The sequence below is a fragment of the Rhineura floridana genome, chromosome 1, assembly GCF_030035675.1.
Source record: "Rhineura floridana isolate rRhiFlo1 chromosome 1, rRhiFlo1.hap2, whole genome shotgun sequence".
NCBI classification, from domain to species: domain Eukaryota; kingdom Metazoa; phylum Chordata; class Lepidosauria; order Squamata; family Rhineuridae; genus Rhineura; species Rhineura floridana.
This window is the reverse complement of record NC_084480.1, coordinates 170,891,901-170,915,493: the sequence shown is the minus strand read 5'-3', so window position 1 is coordinate 170,915,493 and position 23,593 is coordinate 170,891,901. Positions and strand designations below refer to the sequence as shown.

Below are 23,593 nucleotides of genomic sequence, written 5' to 3'. Positions count from 1 at the left end.
AGAGTTGCGACATTTTTGTGTTTGATGTGCTCTCTTTTTTTTTCCAGCTTTGCTATTAGGACTGCATAGATCCCAACTAAACTAGGCCAATTCAAGGCTGGTGTTAATGAACCACCATAGTACAGGGCCACTGGATTGCTCTGCCTAGATCAGACTCATCTGGAATGCCATATGATGAAAACAGATTTAGCTCCACTATGAATGTGAATAAATAAGCGGCACCAAATACAAACTGTGCAGCAACTCAGCAGCTACCAGCCTTACTGACCTGGAAGTTGTAATTGCCATCATGGTTTATGGCGCCGATGTATGCCGCAAGCTGTAGCGGATTGTCAAAAGTATTCCGGAGAAATGGTTTTGGTTTCCCTGACGTCTTCCATTCAATTACGCATAATTTCCCTCTGTGTGGCCAAGTATAAAAAGAAAATAGTTATGAATAAGCCAGCCAAAATTTGCGCTTGTTACTGACCCTCCTATTTGAGAGAGAGGGAGAGAGATGAGGGCTTGTCTTAAACAAGTCCCCACCCTCTTCATCAGCTCCCAGTAAGATGAGACAAGGGCCTTATCCCTATTTTGCAAAGTCTTGGAGGTGCTGGGAAAACAGTGAGGTTTCTCATTGCTGTCCAAGTGCCTCTTAAACCAGCACAATGTAAGACAGAGTCCAATCCAGGGCTCAGGTGAAGGGTGAACATTTGTCCTCATGGCATGGTGAACTGAAGGGCTTGTGGAAGCCATTCTGCTGCCTGAGGCAAAGGCTACCACTGCCCCAAGTGCCACTGCTGTGTGCTGACTTCTCCTTCTCATCTTCCCGTTCTGCTGCTGAATCTGCAGTGGCATGCACATGTGCCAAGGCTCTCCAGGGCCTCTCTCCTGATAAGGACCCTAAGGAATGTAGGATCCTTCAAAAGTGAGGAATTGTGGGCAAGGTAGCCCTAAAGAGTGCTTACGCTGTTACTGCTTTGCTACAGCAGCATCAAATACTACATAGCTTGCAGTAGTAAAATATTAAAATTTAAAATATAATAGCTTACTACTCTTAAACGATATCCAGGGCTACCTCACTCTGAGGACGGTCCATTTCTCAGGCATTCAGTCATAGGTACCACTGTAGAACCGTGCAAGAGTACTGCTGTCTGTTTTGCAGCTGCTAGAGCACTAAATGGGGAGGGGCAGATGGGTAAGCAAGGGCATGCAAACCCACTGCCCTTCCTATTGCACAGTCTGAGGCCAAGGTCTCCGTGTGGCTGGCACCACTGAACTCTCATCAAATAAAAAAATGCATTTGCTACTGACAAACACATTTGTGGACCCTTGCTTAGTAATAAAAATAGACATCACTTGGGCTAGAGATCACAATCTTCTCTATCTCTGCAGAAGCAGCAGCAGAGGCCACAGAGGTGAACTACAGTCATATAATAATGGCCTCTTATTATTGAAAACTTTATACTCCACCCTTTAAAAAAAAAAAACCTTACAACTGTCATTCTTCCAATAATGTGTCATGAGCTTAGCACCACTAGAGTGGTGGAAGTTGTATGTATAGAAATTTGCAAACCTCCTAAGAAAATTCTCTCGTACAACTCTGATGCAGCAGGGAACCACCCACTAAGTACCTCAGTCTTATCTGGATGTAGTTTCAGTTTACTGGTTATCATCCAGTCCATTACTGAAGCTAGACACCAGTCCAACACGTCCAGCACTTACAAATGTAAAGGAGAAATAGAGCCGGGTCGTCAGCATACTGATGACAATGCACTCCAAATTTCCAGATGACCCCACTCAGTGGTTTAATATAAATGTTAAACAGCACAGGGGACAAGACTCACCCCTGTGAACTCCCACATCGGAGACTCCACAGAGCTAATCAGCACACACACACACAGCAACATTCTCTGGAAACAGCCATTCAAGGGTTGGAAAAACTACAAAATGGTACCCCCATCGGCATCTCAGACAGACACTCCAGGAGGATATTATGGTTGACGGGATCGAAAGCCATTGAGAGATCAAGAAGAATCACCAGGTTCACATTCTTCCAACTCTCTCCCAACAAAGGCCCTCATACAGGATGACCAAGACAGTTTCCATGCCAAAACCATACTTAAACCTGGACTGAAATGGATCTAGAAAATTGGTCTTATCCAAGAGAACCTGGATCTGGTTAGCGACCATCTGCTCAAGAACCTTGCCCAAGAAGGCAAGGAGACATTGGCGACTGGCTGGTAGTTGTTTACATATTTTAGATTCCCCCTTCTCTCACACACACATCTATTTGTAAAACCAGGGGTGGGGGGAGATAAATTGAGAATTAAAATAATGAATTTACCATATTTTATTTATAGCCAATCAAAACTTTAAGCTAATCTTCTTATAACAACTCACACTGCAAGGGAAAGCAAAGCATGATTGCAACAGATAGCTGGAAGTGAAGCCAAAACCAGACATACAGCAGTGTCTCATTTCTTCAGGCAGAGCCATTATCCAGTAGACAGAAACCCCATGCATATTTTTATTAGCAAAGAAAATACCGTGAAGTGCCAGGAGTCACTAATAGACAAGTATTTAAAACCCACAGTCAACACAGTTTAAAGGGGGAGGACGAATGGCAGTCATCCGTAAAAGTTCCATCATTCTCACCAGAAGGCCAGTATATGTGGGAGATGGATATGAGGGTTTGTACTTGGTGTTGGGTGGCAAAGACAGAACAGGGATCTTAGTGTACCATCCACCCCACAGCTCAACCACCTCCCTGACTGAGCTGGTGGAAGCAGTCTGCAATGCAATGATCCCAGGACAATGATTCTGTGGAACTTCAATATTCATGTTGTTTCCACCTTGCCTGGGCCAGCGCAGGACTTCATGGCTACCATGAGAACCATAGGGCTGTCTCAGTACACAATGCAATTTATACATGGATTAAATTGAAAGAACACATGTACAATGAACACATGTAGGAAATCCATATAGGGATGACATACTGTTATGTAAAAGTTATCTTGATGATATCTTCATTATATGGCAGGGCTCTGAAGACAGATTCCAGAAATTTGGGGAATTGGTTAACAAACTGCATCCCAGCATTAAATTTCATGTGGTATATCATAAACAACAGATTCATTTTTTGGAAATTAGATTATGCTCAAGAAAATCTTGAGACCATGATTTACAGAAAACTCTTAGATGTCAATTCCTATTTACAATTTGATAGTTACCATCCTGGATACCTGGAAAGGAATCTACCTTATTCCCAAATGTTAAGACTTGGAAGAAATTGCAGCTGATTAAAAGAGCTTGATGTCCAAGCCGGGGAGCTTATGGACCAATTACAAGAAAGAGGATATCCTTGAAAGATATTAAAACAGGCATTTTATAAAGCTAAATCTGTGAGGTGCCACTCTATAAATGCCTAAAGATCACAAAATAGAACCTAACAGGATGATTGTACCTATAACATTTAAGGGATATACACCACAGATTAAAGAAACTATTCAAAAATATTGGTATCTGTCAGAAAACATACCCAAGTGTAGGAGTGTACCCATGTTTGCACCCAAACGTTCATCTAATTTGATATATAGTCTAGTACAGCCTTTCCCAACCAGTGTGCCTCCAGATGTTGTTGGACCATGTGATGTTCCTGTATTAATGTATATATGGTAAGTGCTGTTTGTATAGAAGATATGTGGTAAGTGGAATGAAAGAGGAGGGGGGAGTAAATGAGCAGTAGAATGCAGGATGATTGGCTGAGTGTTTGAATGGCTGAGAGTATAAATGGAAGGATGACAGTTGAATCTGAGTGGACGTTGGTGGGTTGTTTGAGGTGTTTGGTGGGGTTTTTGAGAGGAGATTGTGTGGAGAGTTGGTGGATGTGAGGAGAGTGTGGAGTTCGGATTAATACTAAGACAAGTATCACAGGAATAGATGAAACCATATGCTTATGTGCCTTTATAAAGTAATCTTGTTATTTCTAATATTTAATAAACACTATTTTGGTTTACCGGAGGCCTGATCCTTGGCTGGGGAATATACAGACCAGAAGGGAGGGCAAGGTGCTTACCAAGGCTGAAGGGAAACTGTAACAATTGGTGACAGCGGTGAAGGGAAGAATATAACACCACAAGTATCCAGAGCAACCCAGAGTTGTATGCTTTTTATATAAAGATCAAAGGGATTGGGGACAGCTTAAGCACGCAGTCACAGAGGTAACCTGATAGAGAGACTCAGGCAGAGTCTCTGGGAATACTGGTTATAGGACGTGACTGGTGGTGCTGCCTAGCAGGGGATCTCATGAGGTCTGTGCTAGAGCGGAGAGAGAAACCATAAAAAAGGACAGTCCGGACTGGTGGAGTCCCTGGTGGTGCCTAGTGACAGGCAGTAGCCACGAGCAGGTAGGAACCTGACAGGGAGAGCCAGGGAAGGGCGTCACACGTGGTGGCAGTAGCGGTGGGATACGAACAACAGAGAATACGAACACAGGTGTTGGCTGTAGAGGTGGGGTACGGACAAAAGAGAGCCCCTAACAGTGGTGTGGAAACAGAAATAACAAATAAAGATTACTTGTGAGAGTGACTGGCAAAGAGTGTGTGGCAAAGAGTGAGTGAACTCCAACATCATGGCTGAATATATTAAGATGAAAAGAGAGGAGCTGGTGGAGAAGTGCATAACATTCAATTTACCTCACGAGGGTAAAGGGGTAGATGAATTGAGGGTAGCACTAATAGGATTTACAACTGTCCAGCAAAAACAACCTGTCAGGGAAGAGACCCCAGAAGGATACTTAAGCAATCCCGCTTATATAGAGTATTTGAGAGAGAAGTTAAGATGGAAGGCTGAGGAAAAAGACAAACAGAGGGTCTTTGAAACGGAAGAGAAGGAAAAATAGCGGGAGTTGGAAATTGAGAGATTGAGGAGGGAGGCTGAGGAAAAAGACAAGCAGAGGGAGTTGGAAACTGAGAGATTGAGGAGGGAGGCGGATGAGAAAGAAAAACAGCGGGAGTTGGAATTTGAGAGAATGAGAGTGGATGCTGAAATACAGGTGGAAAAGTTAAAGTTTGAAAGAGAGAAGTTTCATTCTGATGAAACAAGAAAGGACAGAAATGAAACAAAGATAAAGGTAACAAAGATACAGCAAAAGACTTTGCAGTGTTTGAGCCGGGACAAGATCCACAAATTTACCTCAGCACTTTTGAAAAAGCGGCTCAATTGTGGGGGCTACCAGAGGATAAATATATGCAATATTTATCAAACCTGATCAAAGGGGAATTGGCTGAGGTATACCAATATTTCCCCTCAGACAAGCCCGTCACATATGCCGAGTTTAAAGAGGCAGTATACAAAAGATTCAGACTGGGACCAGACTATTTTAGAAAGTTATTCCGAAACTGTCAGATCCAAGCAGGGAGGTCTTTTGTTGAACTGGGAGCAAAGTTGATGGATATATTTGGAAAGTGGATGAGTAGTGCCAAAGCTCAGTCAGTGGAAGAGGTGAAAAGCCTCATGATACTGGATCAATTATTCCATCAGTTACCACCAGAAATAAAGCTCCTTGTCAAAGACCGTTCCCCTACATCGGTGCAGGAGGCCGCAGAGATGCCGGATCACTTTGCCTCCAACAGAACTGGCTGGGTGGGGAAAACATCAAGAGAGTTTAAACCCAGACCATATAATGGCGGCAAAAAGGATGTGGTGCCACAGCGAGTGAGTCCTCCAGTAAAATCTGAAGGGCACAGGACACCCCAGAGTGGATCTGTGTACCCTAAAATGGAGGAGAAATTATGCTATAAATGTGGTAGACCGGGGCACCTATGTTTTCAATGTGAGGTTGCCAACCCCATTAGTAATCCTGCTCAGGCAAGGGCAGTAGAAACAGAACCAAAAGATCTAACAACGAAAAAGGTTCAGTTCTGCCAGATAAACTGGACAGAAGTAAAAGACTTGGATTCGAGTCTAAGAGAAGAAGTGTGTGTTCAAGGGGCAAATTATTGGGCATTGCTTGATACTGGTGCCGCTCAGATGTTACTGAGGCCAGATTTAATAAAATGTGAGGAAATATTACCTCAGGAAACGGTGACTATCCAAGGAGTGAGGGGAAAACCAGAAAGCTTACCCATGGCCCTAGTGAAAATGGAGTGGAGAGGCCGAGAGGGAGAATATAAAGTGGGTATTAATGCCCAACAACAAGAGCCAGTGATACAGAGATGTAATGGGGACACAAGGAAAAATATATGTGGTGACCAGGCGACAGCTTGGCAGAGAGACAGAAGCCTTGTTAACAGAGGCTGAAGAAAACAGGGTGCAACCTGTTTTCGAGCCTACGGTCACCATAGCAACCCCTGGAAGGCCTGCTGAAAGAAACAACTTGTATCAAGTGGGTTCTAGTGATGATGCAGAGCAGTTCAGGGAAGAACTGAATAAGGATACAAGTTTGAAGCAAATAAAGGACCAAGCCCTGACACAAAAGATTCCCTTTACTGACAAACTGAGGAATCAAATTGTGTGTGAGAATGGGATTTTATATAGACTGTGGATGCCTGCTGAGAGAGAGAATGAATGTGAACCAGTGAAACAAATGATGGAAGTTGTGAAAGAGAATCTGAGTCAAGCTCAGCAGAAGGAAAGTTACTGGTATGACAGAACAGCCAGGGAACGTGTGTATGATGTGGGAGATATAGTTATGGCATTCATACCCAGGAAACATGATAAATTACAGGCTAACTGGGAGGGACCATATACCATAAGAGAAAAGCTTGACACAGTGACGTATGTAATTACCACAGACCAATTAAACAAAAACAAAGTGATTCATGTAAATATGTTAAAGCCTTACCATACCAGGGATGCAAAGGTGTTGCAAGTTACCTTATTCCCTGAGGGAAGTGGGCCTGAACTTCCGGATTTGGTACAGGAAAGCAAAGACAAAGGAGGGGTAGATCAATTGGAATGGTCAGAGGAGGTGAAGGAGGAAGTAAAAGAAGAGATTCTGAGAGTTTTGAAAAACTATGGGAATCTCTTTAGCAATAAACCTGGCCGAACCAGTATAGCCAAACATTCCATTGATACTGGAGATCATGCCCCAATCAGATCCGTTCCGTACCGTGTGAATGGGAAAGTTTTGAGTGAAATCAAAAAGGAGGTGGAAGATATGCTGGAACTAGGAGTGATCAGGGAATCCATCAGTCCCTGGGCCTCAAGTATTGTCCTGGTTCCGAAAAAAGATGGAACGACAAGATTTTGCATTGATTATCGGCTAATCAATAAAATTACTGTCCCAAATGCGTATCCTATGCCTAGGGTAGATGCAATGTTAGAGTTATTGGGGGCAGCAACCATTATCTCTACAATAGATCTCTGTAAGGGATTTTGGCAAATGGAACTAGACGAGCAATCCACAGCCAAAACTGCCTTCAGTACACCAGATGGGTTATATGAGTTTGTGACCTTACCCATGGGACTAAGGAACTCACCAAGTTCGTTTCAGAGGCTAATCAATACTGTGTTGCGAGGCATGTCAGATTTTGCAGTGGCCTATATAGATGACGTGGCCATTTTTAGCAAGTCGGTGCCTGAGCATGTCCAACACCTAACAACAGTATTTAGAGGCATTAAGAAAAGCAGGCCTCACAATAAAAGCTAAGAAATGCCAGTTTGGGTTAAAGGAAGTAATCTATTTAGGACATAAGGTGGGGAGTGGGAAAATCACCCCCTTATGGAGCAAGGTGGAGGCAATACAATCGTGGCCTATCCCCTTAACTAAAAAAGAAGTTAGGGCATTTCTAGGTGTGGCTGGTTTTTATAGAAAGTTTGTGAAAGATTTTGGGGAAATAGCAACCCCCTTGCATGAGTTGACAAAGAAGAAGTGTTCTGAGCGTGTGGTATGGACGGATGAATGTCAAAAGGCTTTTGATCTTTTGAAGCAAGCCTTGTGCCAAGGACCTATATTAATAGCACCAGACTATGAGCAACCATTCATCGTGGCTACGGATGCGTCGGACCTCGCGCTGGGAGTCGTCTTGCTGCAGGAGAGAGAAGGCACCAGACATCCAGTGGCGTATCTGAGTCGCAAGCTAACATCGAGGGAGAGAAACTATTCGTTGGTCCAAAAGGAGTGCCTAGAGGTCGTGTGGGGACTGAACAAGTTGCGCCCATACGTGTGGGGACGAAGATTTACGGTGACGACTGACCATCGGGCCTTGTTATTGTTACAGACTATGAAAAACCATAACACTATGTTGCAGAGGTGGTCCTGGGCCCTACAAGACTATTAAGTGGACTTCCAGTTCATAAAAGGCAAGGACAATGTATTGGCCGATGGACTGTCAAGGCAGGTGGCTGGGACTGCAGTGACGTGACCAGACGGAGGAACAAAGAAAGACATTTTCCCCAGAGAGACTTGTTTTACTTGTTAACGCAACGTATGAATCCTGGAACAGGAATAATACTTTGCCGTTATTTTTAAGGGGGGGAAAATGTGATGTTCCCGTATTAATGTATATATGGTAAGTGCTGTTTGTATAGAAGATATATGGTAAGTGGAATGAAAGAGGAGGGGGGAGTAAATGAGCAGTAGAATGCTGGATGATTGGCTGAGTGTTTGAATGGCTGAGAGTATAAATGGAAGGATGACAGTTGAATCTGAGTGGACGTTGGTGGGTTGTTTGAGAGGTGTTTGGTGGGGTTTTTGAGAGGAGATTGTGTGGAGAGTTGGTGGATGTGAGGAGAGTGTGGAGTTCGGATTAATACTAAGACAAGTATCACAGGAATAGATGAAACCATATGCTTATGTGCCTTTATAAAGTAATCTTGTTATTTCTAATATTTAATAAACACTATTTTGGTTTACCGGAGGCCTGATCCTTGGCTGGGGAATATACAGACCAGAAGGGAGGGCAAGGTGCTTACCAAGGCTGAAGGGAAACTGTAACAATTGGTGACAGCGGTGAAGGGAAGAATATAACACCACAAGTATCCAGAGCAACCCAGAGTTGTATGCTTTTTATATAAAGATCAAAGGGATTGGGGACAGCTTAAGCACGCAGTCACAGAGGTAACCTGATAGAGAGACTCAGGCAGAGTCTCTGGGAATACTGGTTATAGGACGTGACTGGTGGTGCTGCCTAGCAGGGGGATCTCGTGAGGTCTGTGCTAGAGCGGAGAGAGAAACCATAAAAAAGGACAGTCCGGACTGGTGGAGTCCCTGGTGGTGCCTAGTGACAGGCAGTAGCCACGAGCAGGTAGGAACCTGACAGGGAGAGCCAGGGAAGGGCGTCACAGACCACAACTCCCATCAGCCTCAGCCAGCATTGCCAATGGTCAGGAAAGATGAGAATTGTGGTCCAACAACATCTGGAGGCACACTGGTTGGGAAAGGTTGGTCTAGTACATGCAAAAGTAAGGTCTAATCCAAACATCACCACCACTGTAGGCAATATTAATGTGGGACAATTTATATGTGGGAGCTGTAGTGTATGTATTAATTGTGTAAAACTGAGTTACTTTAGCAATCCCAATGACAACAAAGTGTAGCATCTTAATGAATGTTTTACCTCAAAGCATATATGTGGTTCAATGTCCCTGTCCATTGTTATACATTGGTATGACCACAAGAAAAATCAAGACTAGAATAGGAAAACATAAAAGGCATATTAGGACCAGAAAGCACCATGGACACAAACACTTCACACAGAAACACCATGATACACTTCACAGAGAAACAACAACTTTGAAATTTTGATGCATTAAGAAGGTGTGTGGCTCAGGCAAGCAACTACGTACATTGCTTAAAAGGAAGGAAGATAGATGGATATGCAAATTAAGCAACCTATCACCTTATGGATTGAATGAAGATATAGAATGGATGACTGTTGTTTGATGTACACTTCTTGCTATAGTTGATTTTACAATGTATGCTATATTGGTTACTAAGCTGATGTGAGTTTTTCCAGGATGTGGGTTATTCCAACAAATGGACTTAGAAACCTGATTAACATAAGTAAATCAGGTGTGTAACAAAGATGGTTTGGTTATAAATTAATAGATCCTTTTCACATAAGTTCACAGGAACAAATCTTGACCAACTTATTATACTGGTAAGTTTTTCTGATTTATTTTTAACATACTTACAGATATTTTTATATTTGGCATATGATTACTTGTTTTCCATACATTGTCTTTTACAGATCACTGAAAATTTTGCAGACACCAGCAATTACTTGATAGCTGGACTGCTTTATTGGCATTTACAAAGCAGTTCCTAGATCAAAAATTGGTGAGCAAAAGATGCTGTTACACCATTGAACATATTTTTTCTGTTTTTTGTTAAATGTACATATTTTATAAAATTATTTATATTTGTGTCAGATGAACTCAAGACCAAAGAACACTGCAACCAAACAGGCCACTGAAGAAGGCCCTGCAACCAAAATGCATTTGTCACAAAATTACATAAAAACATCTAACACTGTTTGGAGTATGACCTAAAGTTAACCTCTCACCGATATTCTGCCACACAATCCACTAGGCCTTTGTAATGAAGGGTCTCATGCTGTACTGCACTTTCAACGGCTCTCACTCCAGTAACATCTTTTAGCACGTGCTGTACACTTGTTATGTAGCCAGAGACATTAATGTCATCTTCCTGCTCCTTCACAGGCATTCCTTCAGCTAATAGTAACATTTCCATAGCTGAATGAAAAAGTTTACCTTGTTGAAAGATATCTGTAAAACAAAAAATAATAATTATTCATGCTCTGGTAACTTCTAGATTGGACTACTGCAATGCGCTCTACGTTGGGCTGCCCTTGAAGACTGTTCGGAAACTACAGCTAGTCCAGAATGCAGCGGCCAGATTGCTGACGCGGACCAGAAGGTCCGCTCATATAACACCTGTTCTGGCCCGTCTGCACTGGCTTCCTATTTGTTTCCGGGCTAGATTCAAAGTGCTGGTTTTGACCTATAAAGCCCTACACGGCATGGGACCGCAGTACCTGGTGGAACGCCTCTCACAATATGAACCTACCCGTACACTGCACTCAACATCTAAGGCCCTCCTCCGAGTGCCATCCCATCGAGAAGCTCGGAGGGTGGTGACTAGAACTAGGGGGCCTTTTCAGTGGTGGCCCCCGAACTGTGGAACAGTCTTCCTGATGAGGTGCGCCTGGCGCCGACGCTGCTATCTTTTCGGCGCCAGGTGAAAACCTTTTTATACTCCCAGGCATTTTAAAGTGTATTTTAACAGTATCTCACTATTATTTTGTATTTTGGACATTGTTTGGTTCTTTTATTGTTTGTTTGTTTTTGGTTTTGATTTATTGTATTTATTGTACTTATACACTGTGCTTGTTTTATCTTTTATGTACACCGCCCAGAGAGCCTTCGGGCTTAGGGCGGTATATAAATTAAATAAATAAATAATTTATAGTTACTCAAACTTAGGCTTTAAATGGACATCTAGGGGCCATTTCACACATCCATGACTTGATCTCATAACCAGACTATTCAGCACTTGATGACTTGTAGATCAATGGATGAATTGCCTCCACTGATTAGTACCATGTTTGTAATGATTAGTCATACAGAAGATCAGCCTGTAGTATTTGAACTTGGCACCTCATGACAGCCACTAAATCATGAATAGGATTAATTTATGAATGTGGCCTAAGAATCCAGATTTAGCAGCCAAACTGGAAAGAGTTCATAGTGTATATTATTCCACAGCAACAGGTGTCACATAAACTTGGGAATAAGACATATAAGAGCTGCCTTATAGTAAGTCATACTAAGTTGTCCAGTGCAGTAACCAACAGGAACTGAGGGTCCACTTCAGAACAAATCTCCCCCCCCCGCCCCCAGATAAGGACAAAGGTGGGGAAAAAAGGAAGTTTAAATATGGGACTAGGAGAATTAAGCACGGAGAATACATGGGCACATGATAGCAATTCAGGGAGGCCAAAGGACCATAGGCTAAAACACAAGTTTCAGATGCACATAGAGAAGGATACTGTATATAAGTCTTTATATGTTAATACTAGAAGCCTCCAGTTCAAGATGGGCGACCTGGAGTTGGTTTTAAAAGACAGCATATATGCAATGGTTAGAACAGAAGCCTGGTAAAATTGAGAGAACCAATGAGACACTTATCTCTGGACATGAACTCTGTAAGAAGGACAGTACTGGAGGTGCTGCTGCTCTGTATGACAAAGAGAACATAAGAGTCGAACAAGCTAGAAATCCCAAAAGGGTCAAACTCCACCGCAGAATCATAGAATAGTAGAGTTGGAAGGGTCCTACAAGGCCATCAAGTCCAACCCCCTGCTCAATGCAGGAATCCAAATCAAAGCATTCCCAACAGATGGCTGTCCAGCTGCCTCTTGAATGCCTCCAGTGTTGAATGCCTCTCTAGGTAATTGGTTCCATTGTCATACTGCTCTAACACAGTTAGAAAGTTTTCCTGATGTTCAGTTGAAATCTGGCTTCCTGTAACTTGAGCCCATTATTCCGTGTCCTGCACTCTGGGACGATCGAGAAGAGATCCCGGCCCTCCCCCATGTGACAACCTTTCATGTACTTGAAGAGTGCTATCATATCTCCCCTCAGTCTTCTCTTCTCAAGGCTAAACATGCCCAGTTCTTTCAGTCTCTCCCCATAGGGCTTTGTTTCCAGTCGCCTGATCATCCTTGTTGCCCTCCTCTGAACCTGTTCCAGTTTGTCTGCATCCTTCTTGAAGTGCAAAGACCAGAACTGGACTAAGTATTCAAGATGAGGCCTAACCAGTACTGAATAGAGGGGAACTAATACTTTACGCAATTTGGACACTATACTTCTGTTAATGCAGCCTAATATAGCATTTGCCTTTTTTGCAGCCACATCACACTATTGGCTCATATTCAGCTTGTGATCAACAACCCCAAGGCCCTTCTCGTATGTAGTATTGCTGAGCCAAGTATCCCCCATCTTATAACTGTGCATTTGGTTTTCCTAAGTGTAGAATTTTGCATTTATTCCTGTTGAATTTCATTCTGTTGTTTTCAGCCCAATGCTCCAGCCTATCAAGGTCCTTTTGAATTTTGTTTCTGTCTTCCACGGTATTAGCTGGCCCTCCCAATTTTGTATCATCTGCAAATTTGATAAGCATGCTCTGTACCTCCTCATCCAAGTCATTAATAAAAATGTTGAAGAGCCCTGGGCCCAGGACTGAGCCCTGTGGTACCCCACTTGTTACTTCTGCCCAGTTTGAGAAGGAACCATTGAGAAGCACTCTTTGAGTACAATTCTGGAGCCAACTCTGGTTCCCCGATAGTTGTTCCATCCAGACCACATTTAGCTAGCTTGCTAATCAGAATATCATGGGGCACTTTGTCAAAAGCTTTGCTGAAGTCAAGATATATTATGTCCACAGCATTCCTACAGTATACAAGGGAGGTTACCTGATCAAAAAATGAGATAAGATTAGTTTGGTAGGATGTGTTCTTCATAAATCCATGTTGGCTTCTAGTAATCACTGCATTGTTTTCAAGATGCTTACAGACTGACTGCTTTATAATCTGCTCCAGAGTTTTTCAAAGGATTGATGTTAGGCTGACTGGTCTGTAGTTCCCCGGTTCCTCCTTTTTGCCCTTTTTGAAGATAGGGACAACATTAGCTCTCCTCCAGTCATCCGGCACTTCAACAGTCTTCCTTGATTTTGCAAAGATAACAGACAGCGGTTCTGAGAGTTCTTCAGCCAGTTCCTTCAATACTCTAGGACAGTGACTCCCAACCTGGGGGCCGTGAAACAATCAAAAAGGGGTCATGAAGAAGACAGATTTTTTTTAAAAAAGGAACCTCGAATAATGGTAAGCCACAGATGGAGTGTTGCCTCTACCCCTTTTCTATCTCTATGGTGACTGCCCCTCCGCCAGTGCAGTATCCTTTCCCACCCATGACGTTGTTGACGTCATGACACTCCCATTGTCTCCTCCCACTGCATGGGATGAGCTCACCCTTCCCGCCTAAATCCATGAAGGGGGTGCGTGGTTGCAGAGAGGAAGTAACACAATCGGCTGGAGCTCCGCTGTTGCTGTGTCTTTTTCTGGCCAGCCCAGCCCAGCCCAGCTACTTGACCACCTTTCCCTCCCTTCTCTCCTCCACCCCATCCCGCTTCCAGCCCTGCTTGCCTGCCATGGGTTCCTGCTGGGAGGAAGGGCAGGATAAAGAGCATAGCGGTGAGCGCAGGGCTAGGGCTGGGGCAGGCTGCAGATGAGGGCATGGAGGGTGGGAGGTCTTTGGAGCAAAAACTACACGGAGGCAGGATTACTCCTGGGGTGGTGTTAGTGTTATGCTCTCAAATGTATATGGTGCCTCATAGAATTAGATAAGCAAAATCAGATAAGATACCTCCTCCCCTCAAGTCAACACCTGTGTAAAATCTCGTGCCCACAAATAGGCTTTCGGGTACCCTATCTTTCCTGGGTGGTTAGCAGATGAGGCTCTGTGTGTGTGTGTGTGTGTGTGTGTGTGATGTCATGCTAGAGAATTTTGTGAGAAATCCTTAAAGAAGTTCAAAACTAAAGGTGCTGCAACTGCACGTTTGTTAACTGTGCTAAATGCTTCTCTTCCCCAGTCCCAGACATAACGCTGCTGTGCCACCACCTACTAGCCGCCCTCCTCCTGAACTAGATGGTTTGGGCTAAATGAGAAGGTGTGCGCTGCAAGCTCTCTTGAATAGGGGTGATTCAGCTTGCATGCATAGTGGCTGCCCAACTTAAAACTACTCAATATGCATTCTATATCTGGTAATTTTCTGCCAGGCAGGCACTACACATGCAGTCTGGATCACTCCCATTCTAGAGTGCCTACACTGCACACCTTCCCACCAAACACGGCATGCAGGAGGAAGCCAGCCCAGATTGAAAACCTGCAGTAAAGGGACAAGGGAGTGGAGGCAGGAGTGGCTTTTACTTAGGCTTTTCTCCTCTCTGATGAAGGGGGAGCAACATTGGGCTGAAAACGTCAGAAGGGATGTTTTCTTCTTCCCTCCCAGCATGATAGCTTCTTGAAAAGGAAGAGGAATCCCTTTTCTTGCATGGGGGGGGGGGAAGAGAAGAAGCGAATGCACTTGTTGCGTTGAAATCAAAATATCGAAACAAGTTAGATGTGCAACCAGATTTAAGGTTGAAATGTACATCTCTTCAACCAGACTTCCAATCTCTGACAGCTGCAAAACAGCACCAGCCTTCTCATTAACTCAGTTATACCATGGATGTATGAGCTTGATTTTAAGAACTTCTCTACAGTAATCATTTGGTCACCTGGACACTCTTGGGCTGCATTCACTGTACATTTATTCCACTATTATTCCTCTTGAAACAGTCATGGCTTCCCCCAAAGTATGGTGGGAAGTATAGTTAAGGGTGCTGAGAGTTGTTAAGAGACCCTTGTTCCCCTCACAGATCTACAATTCCCAGAGTTTCCTGGGAAGAGGGTTGGAACATTAAACCACTCAGGGAACTGTAGCTCTCTGAGGAGAACAGGAGCCTCCTAACAACTCTCAGTACCCTTCACAAACTACACTTCCCAGGCTTCTTTGAGGGAAGCCATTAGTATTTAAAGTGGAATAATAGCGGAATAAATACATGGTGTGAATATGGCCTGGTTTCACTCTTCTTCACATTGTGGGTTTCAGAAGTAATTAAATGAGCAGATTCATTTGGGGAGGGACCTGTTCTGGAGTCCCTGTGTGTGTGTGTGTGTATGTGTGTCCCTGGGTGTGGGTGTTGATGTGTTTTGGGAGCTCCGAGTTATGTGTGTGCATGTTTGGGGAGTGTGTGTGTATATATATGTGTATGGGGTTGGCACATGAAGCCCCTAGTTACTTAGTAAGTTGATGATCCTTCAAAATTTGTTAGAAGTTGTTTATATTCTGTAATCTGCCCTGGGACTTTCTGGTAAAAGGCAGATAATAAATATCATCATCATATTTGTTGTTGAGATGAATAAAAAATGACAGTACTTAACACTTCATTATGTATTTTTTTTCAATTAACAGAGACTATAATTACAATTAGCATGTGGGGGGTCACAAAAAATTTTGAGTTTACAAAGGGGGTACCGCACTCATAAAGGTTGGGAACCACTGCTCTAGGATGCAGTTTATCGGGCCCCGACGATTTGAACTCGTTCAAAGTGATTAGGTATTCCTTGACTATTTGTCTATCAATCTCAAGCTCCAATCCTGCCCCTTCTACTTCATGTTTCCCAGGAGGGTCACAGATCCTTTTTTGGGGGAGAAGACTGAGCCAAAGTAGGAATTTAGGACTTCTGCCTTTTCTTTGTCATCTGTTATCATTTTGCCATCTTCATTGAGTAGCTGTGCCACCATTTCTTTTTTCTGTCTTTTACTATGGAAGTACCAGAAGAAAGCTTTTTTGTTGCTTTTGGCATCTCTCGCGGACCTCAGCTCATTCTCAGCTTTAGCCTTCCTGATGCCATCCCTGCAATTCCGTGATACTCTTCCTTTGTGGCCTGGTCTTCTTTCCACTTCCTGTATGTGTCCTTTTTTGTTTTCTGGTCATCGCTAAGCTTTTTGTGAAGCCACATTGGCTTCTTCTGCTGTTTCCCCCCCTTTTTCCTTGTTGGAATTGCTTACCATTGCGCTTTTAGAATTTCCTTTTTTAGAAACTCCCACCCATCTTGGACTCCTTTTCTCATTAGGGTCGCTTGCCATGGAACCGTACTTCCACCTGTTCTGGGTTTATTAAAATCAGCTTTCCTGAAATCCAGCATTTATGGCTACTCTCAGCTTTTGCTTCCTTTAAAATCAAGAACTCAAGTATAGCATGGTCACTTTTCCCCAGAATTCCCTAACTGCCACTGCATCCACCAAATCATCTCTGTTGGTTAGAATCAAGTCCAGGATAGCTGATCCTCTGGTTGTTTCCTGCACTTTCTGTAGGAGAAAGTTATCTCCAACACGTCAGAAATTTCTTGGAGGGGCCGTGTTTGGCAGAATTTTTCTCTCAACAGATATCGGGATAATTGAAGTCCCCCATTATTATTACATCATGCCTCCTTGAAACATTGGCAATTTGCTTTTCAAAAGTTACATTCTCGTCTTCTCCTTGACTGGGTGGTCAGTAGTAGACTCCAAGCACCACATTCCTTTTACTCCTTGCCCCATTAATTTTAATCCAGATACATGCGGTGGAGCTACCAAGCTCATTCTCCCGTATTTCTGTGCAGGGATATATTTTTAACATATAGCGTGACTCCACCTCCCTTTTTATCCCTTCTGTTCTTTTTGAACAAGTTATATCCTTCAATTGCTGTATTCCAGTCATGGGAGTCATCCCACCAAGTTTCAGTTATACCTATCAAGTTGTAATTACTCTCCTGTATTAAGAGTTCAAGTTTGTCCTGATTGTTTCCCATGCTCTGCGCATTACTATACAGACATCGAAGACCATGTGATTTATGGCTTGGCTTCCTCACTACATTTTACTGAGCACTGTTACTCGGCCCTAATAGAGCTGATCTTTCTGTTCCCATTACTATGCACAAGTCTTCATCAGTCGTTACCACCAAGTTTACGTCTCCCTCCCCCTTTGGATTCAGTTTAAAGCCTTCCTGATGAACTTCTCCATGCTCTGGCCAAACACATTCTTCCCAGTCCTTGTGAGATGCAACCCATCACTTGCCAGCAATCCATCTTCCAGGAAGCATAGCCCGTGGTCCCAGAATCCAAATTTCCCACGTCGGCACCACCTTCGTAGCCATTCATTCACATGGAGTATTTTTCTTTCCCTTTCTACTCCTCTTCTAAGCACTGGAAGGATGAATGAAAAAACTATCTGGGCCCCAAAGTCCTTGAGTTTCCTTCCCAGAGCTTCAAAGTCTGATGAGATTTCTTCATAGCTCCATTTGGCAGTATCATTTGTTCCCACGTGGATGAGGAGAAAGAGATACCTGTTGGTGGGCTTGATGAGTGATGGCAACCCTTCGGTCACATCTCTAATCCATCCTCTTGGTAGACAGCATACCTGGCAAATCCACGCATCTTCTCGCCATACTTGGGTTTCAATCCCAAGCAGTAGGGAGTCTCCCACTACTAGTACTCTTCTCTTCTTGTTGTGGGGCGTGGTTTCATTGCCCCGGCTTGATTGAGCTTCAGCCTCTTGCTCGTTGTCGCACTGGGTTTCCTGTAATTCTTCCACCACAGGCTGTCCTCCAGTCTCATCCTCGAGTAGTTGAAAGCGGTTCCATAGTTCCATTGGTGAAGGGTGTCTTCTAGTTCTTCTGCTCCTACCTGTCACCCTTTCCCACAGAGTTTCCTCCACCTCGTTGTTCCTCTCCAAAGCAGTCTCCTCTTCTGCTACCACACGGTGTTGTTCTTTCACCTCCACTTCTCTTTGCTGCTGTTGTTCCAGCGTTCTGTCTAAGAACTCTTCATCTTCTCTTATAGTCCTCAGTGTGGCCACCCGCCGTTCCAGGCCTCTCACTTTTTCTTCCAACAGTGCAACAACTCCATGTTGTTCTCAGGCAAGAAAACAAACATGGCACAGACCTTGCAGGTCATAACCACTGGAGTATCCTTCCTGTTCATACTCTCTTCTACCTTTTGTTTCTTTCTCACTACTTGTTTTGGAGTGGCCTGTGCTTTGTCCTGTCCAGGGTAAACTTGATACTGGTATGCAGTGTGCTGTACAAGGAGAATTTGTAATTTATTTATTTATTTATTTATTTATTTTTAGGGACTTCCCCTATTGAACTCCTTTGTTGAACTTCTGTTTGCTCTCCCTGTTCACTCGCTCTCTGGGTGATACTGGACCCCAAGTGTAATTTAGTACTGGGATGGGCTATCATCCCCCTGATCAAAATATTCAAGGATATCTTAAGATGGAGAATGAGATCAAGGAGACATCCAGAAGAGGGGATGCAGTAGTAATAGGGGTCTTCAACTACCCTCACATAGACTGGGGGCATGCATGTTCCAGTCACGACAAAGGTAACATTTCTAGATATCCTAAATGACTGTGCCCTACAACAATTGGTCATGGAACTGACAAGAGGGGCAGTGACCCCCAGGAGCTAGTATGATTTATGTTGTTGAACTGTGACCACAGTGCTATCAAATTCAATATTTATGTAAATGGACAATTATCAAGAGAATCCAAAACAGTCACATTTGACTTCAAAAGAGGAATCTTCCCCAAAAAATCAGGGGATTGGCAAAAAGGAAGTTGAAAGAGAAAGTCAGGAAGGTCAAATCACTCCAAAATGAGTGGGAGTTGATTCAAAATACAGTACAGTAGGGTCCTGATTTTCGGCGTTCTGCTAATACAGCAGCGCCAGCGGGGCAATCAGGTGCAGCGCGGGGAGCTCCAGCTGACAGCAATCAGCTGGAGCATGTGAGCTCCCCGTGCTACAGCTGATCAGCTGCAGCACAGGGAGCTCATGTGCTACAGCTGATCACTGTCAGCTGGAGCACAGTGGCTGGAATACAGTAGGGCTGCACTTTCCAGCAGTTTTCACTTTTCAGTGGGGGCCTGGAACATAACCTGCCATATAATTGGAGCTCTACTATATTAGAAGCTCAACTGGAGTGTATAATGTAGATCAGGAAAGGTACCACCAGGGCCAAAGCATGCCAGTGTTGTTAACGTACAGAGTTAAAGAACATAAGGGACCACAAACTCTGGCAAAAGTAATGCAAGCAGACTATAAGGCATGCTAAAAGGGAATTTGAGGAACACATTGCTAAAAACAAAGACCAACAACCAAATATTCTTTAAATACATTAGCAACAGGAGATTGTGGAGAATCTGAATGAATTCTTTGAATATGTCTTCACGGCAGAACATATATGGCAGCTCCCTGTGGGTGAACTAAGGCTGCAATCCAATGCATGCTTCCCTGGGAGCAAGTCCACTGAACCCAATGGAGCTTACTTTTGAGTAGACATTGCTGCCGTATTCATAGGAAGGGATTCTGAGAACCGAGGCAAATAGTGGTGACTAGATGATGTTCTAGGCCTTATTGACAAAATAAAAACTGACAAATCATCAGGTCTGAATAGCATCCACCCAAGAGTTCTGAAAGAACTGAAATGTGAAATTGCTGATCTACTAACAAAAATATGTAATTTGTCCCTAAGATCAGCCTTGGTCCCTGAGAACTGGAAAGTGGCCACTGTAACACCAATTTTTACATAGAGATCCAGGGAAGGATCCAAGAAATTACAGACCAGTTAGCTTAATGTCTGTCCTGGGACAAATAGTGGAAAGCATTGTCAAGGATAAAACTACTAAGCATATAGAAGAACAAGTCTTGCTGAAGTAGAACAAGCATGGCTTCTATAAGGGTAAGTCCTCTCTCACTAATCTATTAAGAGTTGTTTGACAGTATCACCAAGCACACAGATAGAGGTGATCCAACTGACATTGTGTACTTCTCACAAAGTACCACACCAAAGACTCCTGAGTAAACTTAACAATCATGGAATAAGAGAAGTCCTCTTGTGTATCAGTAAATGGTTAGGAAACAGGAAGCAGAGCATAGGAATAAATGGACAGTTATTCCAATGTAGAAAGTGGAGTCCTCCCCCAAGGATCAGTATTGGGACATGTGCTTTTTAATTTGTTCTTATGCTCTTATGATAGTTGTTTTCCTGAAATAGATTATGAAACATTTAGCATCAAGCCATAATAGTAATGGGGGCTTTCAACTGTCCTGGAGTAACTGACAATATGGAAGTAGCAGCAGCAAAACTGATGATATGGAAGTAGCAGCAGTGAAAGGTTTTGTGAGCATAATCAAAATCCCAGCAGAATTCTGATTAGTATCTGACTACAAGGTCAACCTGAACAGGTTTTAATTTTGGGAAAAGAGAAAAAGGCTAGGTAACCAAGATTTATTAAATCTCTTGCTAGATATACCAATCCAATACTTGAGGATATGCATCAGTCATATAACTAAATATATTGTTAACTATAATCATAAATTATGGAAAGAAATCAAGACAGACCTTAACAGGTCACAGATAAAATAATCCTGGATGGGAAGGAACTCAACCATGAAAATGTTTGCATGGGTCATCTTTTTATTCTTGACTATTCCACTGCATGTAAAATTCTTTAATAATTGCCAAATGGGAAAAATAGCAGAATTTATTCAGAATGGTACAAAGCAAGAATTGTAGCTAGAACACTGTTAGCCAACAGAGAAAGAGGGGATAGTATTCTCCTAGATCAGGGGTGGGGAACAGGATCTGGCCAGTGGGCAGGATCCTGATTTCCCCCCCCAAAGTCCATTTTGAAAGGTAGGCACGCCTCCCATATGTCAATCACCTGGTATTACAATGATGTCACGTTACCAAAACTATCCTTTCTGGGCATTGCTCAAAACACACCTGCAGAGGAAGATCCTTTACAATGCCTACTTCAGTTCATATTTGATGTCAGGTGTGGAGCAGATAGAGGTATGGCTGCAAAGGAACAACCGAGAGACTTTTAAATTGAATTCCCAATTGTTCCTTGGCAAGCAAGATGATGCCAGTGCTGATCAACAATTTGGCACTTACAGCAAGCCTGCTTTGGAAAAGCATCAGCTGCCCTATGGAGTTCTCAGTTGAGAACTCCACAGCATAGCAGATCCTAGTGGGCTAGCCGATAGCAAGCCTTGCTTGCCAAAGTACAATTGGGAATGCAGTTTAAGTCTCTCAGTTCCTTTGCAGCCATTTTTTCACCTGCCTCACACCTGACATTCTCATGGCTTCATGGGCCAAATCAGGGCCGTGTCGGATCTAATTTGGTCCATAGGCCAGAGATTCCCCACCCCTGCCCTAGATAGTATTTATAGAGCTGCAATGCTGACTCCTTTAAATTTATGATTTTTGGCTGATAAAGCAATTCAGTTTGAAGAATGTAAGTTGTCAACGTATCTTAAAGAGCACTCTCTGGCAATGGAATAATGAGTTCAGCTATAACTTCTGCAGTGGAAAGCCATTTTTTTTTTACTCATGGAGGCTCCTCACACAATCAGAACTTTGATTTTCATCTTCCATGGTTTAAATTAGTGCAGGAAAGCCTTCACATGTAGAAAAGGCTCCCTACTGCAGAAGTTATAGGTAAACTCATGAGCAGCCACCAGGAACACACAACAGTGGAGATGGAGCTAAAACCACAGCCCTGCAGCCCTTTTATACTCACTTTCCCTCTTCACACAAGTAAAACTTAGGAGTAATTTAACTGCAAACCAGTATGTTCTAACTATTAACAGAAACCAGTTAGAATGTATACTTGTTCAGAAAATACATGAATTTCAAAACTGGAAGTTTGATTTAAATCACGAAAAAAATCAGCCTTTTTTTCCTTGGTGATTTTAATCAATCCACCTTGGGATGTGCCAATTCTTATTTTAAAAAAAATCAATGCATTTTCTCATTGCTTACTTTTAGTATATTCTGCAAAACCATCTTCCCCAAGTTCCAGAATCATTCGCTGTTTCCACCTCTCCAAATAAAAAGCCTGTTCCACAGGCATGGTCTGCTGTAGAACAGCTGTCACACTAGCCAAGTAGTTCTTTTGCAAACTGATTTGCAAGGGCTGTCCTGGAGTAGTTTTCTGAGGCAAAGAGCTCTTATTGGAATTCATTAGGGGAATCCAGTTCTCGTTAAGTTTTGGTTCAGTATCCTGATCTGGTGGCTTATATTTACTTACTGGTCCGTAGAGCTTGTTATCTTCTTCAAATAATGATTCAGGACTTTGAGAACTATCTTTGTGGGATGTGAGGTAGTGGATCAAATCTCTGTATTTTTTTTGGTCAGTTTTTTCATACTTGCTGGTTGTTTTCTTCTTCCCATAAAAAGAGGAAGAAGAACCAAGGGTCCTAAACAGGAATCCATCATTGTTCAACAATCCTCTCAACAGCACTGGTAATCTCCTACATTTTCTGTTTACTTGGAGGAATGACCCCATACTGCCAGACAATATTTGCTAGCTGAATCCAGAAGATGTTTCTTCAAGAAATATTTCTACTTTGCCATAATTTCCTAGTATATTAAAAAAAATGCTTTGGTTATTTACCATGTGTTATCAGGTCTGCCACTACCATTAGACAGGGTGATAGATTATCTCCAAGTATGCTTCAGATGACAGATTTTACCAGTAAAGTGAACCAAAATAGCAAATATTTAGGAAATAATTAAATTTTGCACCATGGGACCACCATTTAGTATCAAAATGTATTGGGCTCTTTCCAATTATCATCATTATTTTGTATTGATCAAATATACATTTTACTTACAACTCTATCTTATGCATATTTTCTCAGAAGCAAGAGCAATTAATATTAAGGAAACCTATCTCTATCTATGCTCATTTAGAATCAGAGCTGTTGGCTTTTCCATAGATTGTCAAGCCACCAGAAACTAAAATGCTAGTTAGATAAACCAGCAACAATGGAAAGTAATAGTCAAAAAGGGAAGCCAGAGGAAGACATGAGATAAACTTATAAATGACAGGAGTGAAAGATGAGTCCTGCAGCAATATGAATAAAGGCGAACATGAGAAAAACTTGAGCTAGAATAAAATGATGATTTAACACTAAGATCAGAAGGCAAGGA

The 23,593-nt window shown here is 42.8% G+C and overlaps 1 protein-coding gene across 7 annotated transcripts in view; it reads right to left on the bottom strand.

Moving 5' to 3' along the window:
* The window catches only part of MGME1 (mitochondrial genome maintenance exonuclease 1), a 29,902-nt gene that overhangs the window by 5,037 nt on the left and 1,272 nt on the right, over window positions 1-23,593 (bottom strand). For all 7 annotated transcript variants that reach the window (XM_061585649.1, XM_061585632.1, XM_061585622.1 and 4 more), the window contains exons 2-4: window positions 22,421-23,020; window positions 10,491-10,713; window positions 269-401 (exon numbers count right to left, since the gene is read on the bottom strand). In XM_061585649.1, coding sequence (XP_061441633.1) covers window positions 269-401; window positions 10,491-10,713; window positions 22,421-22,946 — 882 coding nt within the window. In that variant the 5' untranslated portion in view covers window positions 22,947-23,020. The remainder of the gene's footprint in view (window positions 1-268; window positions 402-10,490; window positions 10,714-22,420; window positions 23,021-23,593) is intronic.